We start from the raw sequence: 11,401 nt of genomic DNA, 5'->3' as shown, positions 1-11,401 counted from the left end.
AAAAAAAAAAAAAAAGAAAAAAAAGAAAAAAAAGGAAGTCATACAATATATGGACTTTTGTGTCTGGCTTTTTTCACTTAGCATAGTATTTTCAGTTCATTTATGTTACAACATGTCTCAATACTTCATTCCTTTTTATTACTAAATAATATTGTATTATGCCATGTTTCATTTATCTGTTTATCAATTGATAGATATTTGTGTTGTTTCTACTTTTTAGCTATTACAAATAATTTTGCTGTGAACATTTGTATATGTGTGTTCGTGTGTTCATATATTTTCATTTATTTTCAGTACATACCTAGTAGTGGAATTCCTGGGCCATGTAGTAACTATGTTTATCCTTTGGAAGAACTGTCAGACTGTTTTCTAAAATGAATACACCATTTTACATTCTCATTCTCACCAACCCTGTATGGAGGTTTCAAATTTTCCACAGCTTCACCAATACTTACTATCTGCCTTTTTATAATTATAACCATCCTAGTAGATATGAAGTGGTATTCCACTGTGGTTTTAAGTTGCATGTTCCTGGTGGCTGGTTTTGTGCTTATTGGTCATTTGTATATTTAGAGAAATGTCTGTTCAGATCCTTTGACCATTTAAAAATTGGATTCTTTATCTTGTTATCATTGAGTTGAAATAATTCTTTATATATTCTAATACAAGTCCCTTAACAGATACGTGATTTATAAATATTTTTTGTATTTTGTGATTTAATTTTTTGCTTTCTTGATGGTTACCTTTTCAGCAAGGCCCAGTTCAAATATTATCTGCTTCATAAAGACTTTTCTATGCCTCCCAGTAGGAAATTATCCTCTCCCTCAAGCTCTCGTACTGCAGTGCAATATTATGTATTTTTATATAGTGGATCCACCAAGAGGGAATAGTTACTTTACCTGGTGTAGGGGAATATCAGCAATGGCTTCAGAGAGGATGTGACATAAAAGCTGAGTCTTGTGATGGGAGTCTGCATTTAGCAGGTAGACAAGAGAAGGAAGGACATTTCAGATAAAAAGATCAATATGAACAATGGTACAGAAATCTTAAAACAGCTGATTTGATCAAGAAACTTCTTAGGAATGGCAGAAACAAAGTATAAGGCAGAAGGAGTGAAACATGAGGCAGGAACATAGAATGTCGTGTTTGAGGTTCAGTTGGTCTGACCTTAAGGACTGAAACCTTAATTTCAGTCCTTCAATCTATTTCATCAGGACTTTTTTAGATTAGTTATTGTTGCTATAGTTGTTGAAGTACAAAAATATTGTAAAATATGGTACTATTGTAAGCTATAACTTCATTGAGAACAAGGAATATATGCCTTTTTATGAAGCATTTTTTTCCAGCATGTTATTGTTTGCATGGGTTACGAATCATTCAGCTGCCACCTTTCATTGCCAAAAGTAACCTAAGTATTTCTGGTTTAATTCCTTTATTTGAAATACGGAAAGCTGGGGCCCAGAGTTTAGTAACTTACTTGAGATCACACTACCAACTTGGATTGTAAGTGGTAAGTCAGAATTATTTATCAGTTGCACACTCTGGGAATGTACTAAAACCATTGAATTGTATACTTTTAATGGTTGAATATTATGGTATGTAAATTATATCTCAAAGCCATTTTAAAAAGTAAAAGTGAAAGATGAAAGGAATTCATTTTTCATAAAGAACATCAGAAATATGATTCATTGCCACAAGTTCCATGACCACTGTAAAGTATTCCTGCTATAATAACATTACTATGTGTTTAGATAACAGAGTGATCCTGTTAGTGTAATTATAATAGTAAATACTAAGAAAAGAGCTAATCTATCTAGCAGATTAAAAACATGACTTGATGATTATTAAAAATTATTAAATATAATTAAGAACCCAGAATTGAAATCTTATGAAGAATAAAAAAAGCAGCAGATAGGTATGAGTTGTTATGTTCCCACTGCCTAAGGTGAAATTATTCAGTTAGTAGATATATACTGAACCACATGCTATGTTTTAGGCACTGTGCTAAACATTGGCGATTAGGACAGAAAAATGTCAAGTAGCTCATAGTTTAATGGGAGAAACACACAAATAATTAGGTAATTACAATTTCGAATGGCATGTGTTACAGGTAAGCATAGACTAACCCTATCCCAAACTGAGGGAATCAAGGAAAACTTCTGTGCTTCTGAGAAGTGATACATGAGTTAATTCTTACAGATTGAATTTGCTAAGTGAACCAGGAATAGAGAGACAAGAGGATGTCCCATGCAGAGAAAGTAGTATGTACCAAATCTCAGAGAGAAGAAAGCAGGCAGTATTTGGGAGTACTCTTAAGCCATTTAATGTCCCTGAACCTTAGGGGGTGGTGAAATGTGAAGTGAAGAGAGAAAAGTTGAGAGAAGTAGGCAGAGATCAGATTATGAAAGGTACTAAAAACTCTGTTATATTTTCACTTAATCCTGAAGGAATTAGGGAACCACTGAAGAGATTTCTCTAGAGAAGTAACATGCTCATATTTACTTTAAAGTTCAAAATGAATGTAGGGGTGCATTGTGATAAAAAGATCATGAGGAGGTAGCTACAATAATCTAGGTGAGAAATGATGAACGCTTAATCTAAGATCACTCCCGGGGAAATGGAGACATCCATGGATTGGCAAGACTTTACTCAGGTGCAATTGATATGAATTGATAACTGCTTAGAAGGGACATAGGGAGGAGGGGGATTGAGAAATGATTCTCAGTGTTTTGGCTTAGGCAAGTGGGTAGTTGTTGATACCATTCAAGATATAGGGAACATTTGAGGAAGACAGGACTCAGGAAGGGAAGATACAGAGGACAGTGTTGTGCATGTTAAGTTTGACATGTTTGTGGCTCCAGGTGTACAGGAAGTTAGTATATAGTTTGGAAATTAGGACAGAGATGTAGACTAGATACACATGTTGGAATTGTTGATGATGTCAGTGGGTGAAGCCACCCATGGAAAATGAGCAGAGAAGAGAAAGAAACCAAGAATAGAAGTCTGTGGAGTGCCAACATTTTAGTATGGGAGGGATAGAGGAAGTTTTTGTTAAAACAGTATTTTATCCAATCTGTCATCTATAAAAAGGTAATAACACAATTATGAGAGTGCCAACCCATCATAATCATTCAGACTCCTTATGTAAGCATATTTATTTTGTTCTCTACCTAAATAGGTTCTCTGGATGGCCCCATCATTCCTACAATAAGCTGGAAAATTAGTAAATAGAGTATAGATTATTAGTTTGGTTCCATATGTCTCTAGAGAGGAGACAGAAGGGAATATTTATAAAACTTTTTTTAAAAAATTAGAGACAGGGTTTCACTATGTTGCCCAGTCTGGTCTCAAACTCCTAGGCTCCAGCAATCCTTCCACCTTTGCCTCCAGAGTGCTGGGATTTTAAATCTTTTTAAGGACTAGTAGTCGTTTTGCACTTTTAATTGTAGTTTCAGACTATACTAAACTATTCTGGCATTCTCTCTTTTAGAATCGAATGAATCGGAACCTGAATGTGACCAGTGTAACGATGGTTACATAGGCCCGAACTGCAATACATGTGAAAATGGCTATTACAATTTTGACAGCATCTGTAGAAAGTGCCAATGTCATGGCCACGTGGACCCAGTTAAAACTCCAAAGATTTGCAAGCCCGAGAGTGGCGAGTGCATCAGCTGCCTCCATAACACCACTGGGTTTTGGTGTGAGAACTGCCTAGAAGGTTATGTTCAAGACCTCGAGGGAAATTGCATCAAGAAAGGTAAAACTTCACCTAAGTGGTTGTAAATTTAATATCTAAACCTAGCAGTGAAAATTTCAGCAGTGAAAAATGGAAGGCTTTGTAAAACATTCCAACCCTACCAGAGGAGTTTCTGGAAATAGATTTTGATAGATATTTGCCTAAAGAGGTTTCCTTCCACTCCTGCTGCTCTTCTGACACTCCACAGTCAACTCCAGAAAGTTGAGGACCAAGACAAAGTCATTGCGACAGTGAGACAAAATGTTCTCACATTTTCTCTTCATCTATTTTTATTTTTATGTTAATAATTTAAGAATCCTATCATTTCTTTTATTCTTTGCTTCCTTTATTCTCTTCACTTCCAGTGATCACCAAAGGTCTTTTGAAGTAGGGACATATAATCTGGTAAGAAGTTCCAGCTGAGAAACTGGAGTTCATTCTAGCATCTATCCTAACTTTGGGCCTAAGTTTCCCCATGTACAATGGAGGAAATAATAATATTCCTTTTGATTTTTAAAAGCAAAAGTTATTCACATGGCAAAATATTTTCTTACAGGAATCTCAGTAAAGATTAATTTTTTAAATTCATGATTATAAATTCAGGATGAGTTAGGGATAATGAGGGTTTATCAAATCACAGAGAGATTGGACCATGCTGTTCTACAAACCACTCTTTCTACTCTTTGCTATTCTAACATGTTGAACACTAGGCTGATGAACAGTTGGTCTGTGGCAAGTGTCATCTTTCTGCCATTTTCTTGATATCTTTATACTGTTGTGATCAAAGCAGAAAGATTCAGATTGAACCCTATGACTAGCTAGAGATCCCACTAAATTTTCTTACCTATGTTGGAGGCACACTTTGTTCATACTTAGCTGACAGGACTGATGATTCTTCTTATTAGTTATTAGGTAATATGTATAAACTTTGCCTCTTTTTAGAATAAATTGATATGGCTTTCCATGGTGAAGAATTATAATAATAATAGTAGTAATTTTATTGAGTACCTACTATATGTGAAGCACTGTAAGCATTAAATGTGATAATGCTGTATGGCACATTATTTCATTTAATCCTTCCCAAGAACTCTGCAAAGCTGGTGTTATTATTCACATTTTGCAGATAAGGAAACTGAGCTTTAAAAAAAATTGACTTATCTATAGCCACACATTTCTATTTGATTCCAAAGCCTTTAGTTCTTCCACCAAACTATGCTGCCATTAGAAATACAAAGTATAGTACCTTAATTATAAAGTAGCTGTAATCTACACAAAGGAAGAACTCCTACACATGGAGTTAAGGAAAGCTGTTTTTTCTCTCTTGGCTAACATCAGCCTTGGACATTTAAAATTTGTTTTTCAGACATAACTAGAGGTACAGTTTTCCCTACACCTCCTTTGCAAATAATCATTTTACCTTTATGATATACCATCAGACTTGTTAGACTTATTTTTGTTCCAATGATTGCCATATATCCCTGTTACTTTTAACTATGTGATTTAGAACTCAGTAGTGACACATTTATTGCCTTTGCAGGAATTTGTTGTCATTTTATCTAAGAATAAGAATGAAAAACTCCAACACTGGTATTTTCCCAAAGATTTCTTTTTTTTTTTTTTTTTGAGATGGAGTCTTGCTCTATCACCCAGGCTTGAGTGCAGTGGCGCAATCTCAGCTCACTGCAACCTCTGCCTCCCTAGCTCAAGCAATTCTCTACCTCAGCCTCCTGAGTAGCTGGAATTACAAGCGTCTGCCACCGCACCTGGCTAATTTTTGTATTGTTAGTAGAGGTGGGATTTCACCATCTTGGCCAGGCTGGTCTTGAATTCCTGACCTCCTGATCCACCTGCCTCAGCCTTCCAAAGTCCTGGGATTGTAGGCATGAGCCACCGCGCACGGCCCAAAGATTTTAATGTAGATATTATACATATTGGAAAAGAGCCAGAGATGTAATAATCTGGCTTTCTGGACCCTGATTCTTACCCTTATCACTATATTTCTTTAAAAATTATTTTTAACTTGCATTACCTTAAAGAAAATATCATGTCAACATCCTACATCAACGTTCACTCCCATGTGTATTTCTTTTACTGTTTTTCAAAACTAGATAATTTTGTCTTTTACATTTCATTCTCTGTTTTTATTTTCAGAAGTTATTGTTCCAACACCTGAAGGTTCTACCATTTTGGTTTCCAATGCCTCTTTGACCACATCAGTGCCCATCCCTGTCATAAATAGTACTTTTACCCCTACAACCCTGCAGACTGTCCTTTCAGTAAGCACTTCTGAAAACAGCACTTCAGCTTTAGCTGATGTATCATGGACCCAATTTAACATCATCATTTTGATAGTCATCATCTCATCATTGTTGTGGTGCTGCTAATGGGATTTGTGGGGGCTGTGTATATGTACCGTGAGTACCAAAACCGGAATCTCAATGCCCCCTTTTGGACCATCGAGCTGAAAGAAGACAATATCAGTTTCAGCAGCTACCATGACAGCATTCCCAATGCAGATGTGTCGGGGTTGTTGGAAGATGATGTCAATGAAGTGGCTCCCAATGGGCAGCTGACCCTGACGACTCCCATACATAACTACAAAGCCTAGGGAGCTAGAACTGTTCTCCTGAATTGTTAAACCACAGTGCTTACTAAGACAGCATCAGCCCATGGGCCAGACAAAGGCTGGCTAGAGTTTGCTGAGAAAGCAAAGGCAAATAGTACATCTGAAATTTTCAGGTACAAATTTGTAATGTGCTTAGCCTATCTATTGCTCTTAGTTTTTCCATGAAGATCTGAAACGTTCACTGTCATTAGGACTTGAAGTAAAGTATATTTTTGTACGAAACCACATGGGAGTATGGAAAGGCTGAACACCACAGTGCAGCCCAAATCCACTTTGACCTCCAGATAGACTCCTGGGGAAGTGTTCACCAAGCCAGTGGTAACAAGATGATGGATGTGAAGGGGGAAAGGACTGCTGGAAGACTTCATCTCCATTCCTGAAACATTTTTCTTTAAAAAGCAGGGATGATATTCATTTTGCTATACAAAAGGACATCATTGAGGAAAACCTGGTTTCCAGACTGTTATCACAATAATCTTGATTGTTTCTAGAATAGGGGTAGAAAAGTCCCAAGATCTTCTGAAGGGCTTGGTTTTTCCTCCCAGGATTCTTGCTCAGTGGTGAGATAAAAGCACAGGATGAGCTTCTAATGGAGGAAGGCAGCACTGGGGAGCAGGAGGCTGATGGTCCTCCTCAGGGTCTCAGTGTAAATGATAAATTGTCTGAAAATAAGGAATATTCCTGCCTCTAGAAAAATAAGTTGTACATAGTTAATGTAGCATATCTGGTCAATGTTGTATTTGTATCTATTTGTAAAAAAAATCATGTCATATTTTATCATCTGGAATTTATTTGTACAGCAGTTAATGGTGTTGTAAAAAGAAAATATGGGGATTGCTTAAAATACTGTAAAATAGATGGCAATATTGCTAGAGCTGGGACTCTGGTGAGCATCAGTCATTTTTAGTCCCTCTTGAGGACATTGCTGAAATTTATAAGAGGTCAAATGTTTCCTTCTTTCTTTTCTCAGTCTAAAAGTAGAGTTATATGCTCTTTGACTTACTATGATTCAAGCAATAGATTTTAAAGTCAATAGTCATTAAGCTGGGATATAGGATGCATTCTCCAAAAACACTCATCTAATTAGATACTAGCCACCCTATATATTTTACATAGATTAATATAAAACATATCCTCATTAAAACATGTTTTTCCTGAATGTAAAAGATAGTCTTCCAAAGGATAGAAATATTTTAGTTCCAAGAGAAAAGCCATCATATTACTTGGGATCTGTAGTTTTTCATGCCTGTGAAATATTTATAATCCCACCCTCACTCCAAATAAAAAGTCTCCTACATGTGAACACAGCCTGTCCCTCATTTGCCATGAGGTATGTGCTGTCTCCCTGCAGTGCTATAGTTTTCCCATTGTCTTCCTGTCTGGTTAGAGGGTAGCTCTGTAGATGGGTGTGTATAGTTAGTTCTTGCTTTTGATGCAGTTTTTTCCTAGAGGCCAACTACTGTTGCTCTCGTTTATGATATTGACATTTTGGGTTAAGCAAGCTGGGTGGGAAAGGTGGTCAGATGTCAAATATAACGTATTAGGAGGAACAGTGAACTGTGAAGTGGTTAGAAAAAAAATGAAGGCTTCTTATTAGATTAGGCCTAGGAATTCCAAGCTGACCCCTTTGCCTAACTTCCCTAGAGAAAAACCTAGAACTTGGTCATCTCTTTATAGGAGACCCCTAAGTTGTTCTCAGGGTTTGGAGATGATGTTCTGGAGGATAGACATGCAAATAATCTACTTCTGGTAACCCGAGGGTGCTTTGCGTATTTGGCCATTGCTCACAAGAGTAGAGGTTACATTATGCGAAAATTATTTAGTATTTCTATAGCCCTTTGTAGTTTGCAAAGCACTTTTCCATATGTGTGTTCTCTCTTCCTCACCATAGCCCCCTGAGGAAGTAATTGCTGTCTCCATTTTATAGTCAAAAAGACTGAGGCACAAAGGAGCTAAATGTCTTGTTCAAGGCTATGTAATGTGTGTCATGATTAGGCTTGGAATCAGGACTCCTAACACTAAAGCACATGTTTTTGCAACTATATGCAGAAATTGCCTAGCCATGGACACAAGAAAGCTGGGAGGAAGAGTTCTACTTGTGGATGTTTTTAATTTTTTGTAAATGTGAGGAGCAATCCAGGTCCATACAGCTATGAAGCACTTAGTGAAAAGAACACGGGAAGATGACTATCTGAAGCTGGTATTAGTGATTAGAAAACAAAACTGACAGTTTGTGCTTCATTAAAGTGAACTCATCTCTCCAAGCAGGGAGGGAAAACTTGCTTTCCCCAGCAGTTGCTGCATATGTGAGTACAGACTCTGCACTGCACAATTCTAAGAAATTGTGCAAAATGGCATACCCGACTTTCTCCCAGATACACTGCCCCTGCCCCCCGCAAAAAAAAAAAAAAAAGGTCAGGATTAAAGGTAGCGAGAAGAGAACATTTATTAAACAGAAGTTAAACCAATAGAGAAAGGAGGTTTATTGGAGTCTAAGAGGATTTTGACCATGCAGAAATTCCTTGAAACAGACCTTAAAAGGTATTGAAAAATTGAATTACAAAGAAAGTTTACCTTATACTTGTTAATGGCTCCTAGGTCATGGTTGTAATTTTTCCCAATGGAAAAAAAAATGTCTTAAAATTTGTTTTAAATAATATCCTCTAATGTCACCAGCTTTTTGCTTCTGGAAATAATTTGCTTTAAAATGTAAATCAATTGCAAAGTGATCTACCACTGAAATCAGTCTAGGAAACTAGTATGGAATGCACTGCACAGTGTTCTTTCTTCTAAAGGCATGAGCCCTTTAAATTGTGGCATCCAGCAGCAGGATGCCATCAGTCCTTTAGAAGGCCTAACATTGGGAGAGTGTTTGTGTAAGGATTGAAAATGTGTTTATTTTTAAATAAGATAACACTCATGTGAATCTTATTTGGAAATGACAGATACTGCTTTTAAGTGATACTTTTATCTTCTTTAATTTATTTTAGTAAGCGCTTATGCATTTCTGATGGTTAGGTGCCCTAGGTGTAGTGTTAAGTATGTCCTTGTCCTCCCTTACTCCTCTTTCACTCCCTCTATGCTCTTTCCCCCCAGGGTTCTTTTATTAACAGAATTTCTCCAGTTATAGAGAAAAAAATGACATTTGAAAACTAAAGCTCATTTATATTAATACTAAGGTCCTGTGGGCCTAGTGCATTACTCTTCCCAGTGATACCTAGATTTTAAGAGTAGAGAACAGAGGAAACATGGGAAGAGAGGAGAGAGTTTTTTTAGACAAGATTTGTAGATGCCTCAAATTATATTGCTATTCTCTAGTGCCAATATTCCCAGGTAAATTGACCATTAAAGCAATACTCATTAAAGCAATGGTCAGCTGAGTGCCATCAGGATGTTTAGCCCGTTAAGTGCTGTTTTGGAAGCAGAGAACTAAAGCAACAATACTTCCTCTTGACAGCTTTGATTGGAATGGGGTTATTAGATCATTCACCTTGGTCCTATACTTTTCAGGGCACTTGGTGAATATTACACCACGTATAATGAACATCCTGGTTCCTATATTTTGGGCTATGTGGATAGGAGTTGAATTTCCACATCTCAAGGCAAGCTCTCTAACAAAAAGTTCAGAGAAGTAAAAAGTAGCCCCGTGTAACCTATTATAGCAAGTAAAGCATTTCTGGCTTCATCCAAAAAGAACCTTTGGTCTGTTACAGTCTTCTTGATAGGAAGGAGTTTGGGAGCTAAAATGAATCTGGTGTGTGTGGAGGAGTAAGGGAAGGTTAGTGCATTTTTCTGTTTAACCCTGAGCGAGTGCCTATGCCAAGGGGAAAGGCAGGAAGTATACACTGATACATCAGAAGAAGTCAAATAATATCAAACGGACTAAAGGTTATGGATCGTTAAAATGTCAGTGGTTGAATGATGTTTGTTCAAAGGCAATTTGGGAATCTTTGTTGTTACTTTTGCATATGCAATAACTGCAGCAGCAGCCCTAGAAAGTGAGGCCAGGGCTTCAGATCTAAGTCAGTCCAAAAGCTAAATGATTTAAAGTCAAGTTTTAATTCTAGGCACAAGCACTCTATAATACATTAAATTAGAGCCTGAGCAATTAGGGAATGTTACTGAAACATTAAACTTGTATTTATGTCACTAAAATCCTAACACAAATTTTAAAAACGTGTCTGATACATATGCTGTACTAGGCTTCATCATGCATTTCTAAATTTGTGTATGATTTGAATATATGAAAGAATTTATACAAGAGTGTTATTTAAAATTATTAAAAATAAATGTATATAATTTGTACCTATTGTAGATTTGTTGCTTTACTTTTTTATATGGTCAGAGTTGTCTGATGTCTTCATATATATGCCAAGGATCATTTATTTTCAGCCCACTTCATAAAAATCTTTGAACCCTTCATTTATTGGCCATACATTTTGTTTAAGTTTATTTAAAGAATGTCTTCTACTTGGGGGAAAATAATCCATGAACAAGACTCCCTCTCTTAAAGGAAAACAAAGCAAAACCTGAGAAGAAAATTTATTAACATGTATTTTTGTTTGTGCTTTTGCCTGTTTCCTCTAGATACATCAGGAGTTCCATGAAAAGTTTATAGAGAAAACTTGCTCACTTTGGATTTCTTTGTCACACATATAAATAATTTTCTTTCTTTGGTGGAAATCTGAAGAGAAACCATATCCTGTGTGTTTATTAGGCAACTTATAATGAGAGTACATTTTTTTTTTTTTTGAGATGGAGTCTCACTCTGTTGCCCAGGTTGGAGTGCGGTGAGATTTTGGCTTATTGCAACCTCCACCTCCTGAGTTCAAGTGATTCTTCTAACTCAGCCTCCCGAGTAGCTGGGACTACAGGCGTGTGCCACCACACCTGGCTAATTTTTCTATTTTTAGTAGAAACGGGGTTTCACCATATTGGCCAGGCTGCTCTTGAACTCCTAACCTCATGATCCACCCCCCTCAGCCTCCCAAAGTGCTAGGATTACAGGCATGAGCCACCACACCCAGCTGAGAGTA

General features: G+C 36.8%; 1 protein-coding gene across 1 annotated transcript in view; it reads left to right on the top strand.

The window, feature by feature from the left end:
• The window catches only part of MEGF9 (multiple EGF like domains 9), a 107,032-nt gene extending 96,353 nt beyond the window's left edge, over positions 1 to 10,679 (top strand). Inside the window, 3 exon segments of the mRNA XM_017503291.2 lie at positions 3,491 to 3,760; positions 5,891 to 6,099; positions 6,102 to 10,679. Coding sequence (XP_017358780.1) covers positions 3,491 to 3,760; positions 5,891 to 6,099; positions 6,102 to 6,347 — 725 coding nt within the window. The 3' untranslated portion in view covers positions 6,348 to 10,679.
• Positions 10,680 to 11,401: the final 722 nt, after the last annotated feature.

This window comes from Cebus imitator, unplaced genomic scaffold (genome assembly GCF_001604975.1).
Source record: "Cebus imitator isolate Cc_AM_T3 unplaced genomic scaffold, Cebus_imitator-1.0 Scaffold309, whole genome shotgun sequence".
NCBI lineage: Eukaryota > Metazoa > Chordata > Mammalia > Primates > Cebidae > Cebus > Cebus imitator.
This window is presented reverse-complemented; position numbering and strand designations above follow the sequence as displayed.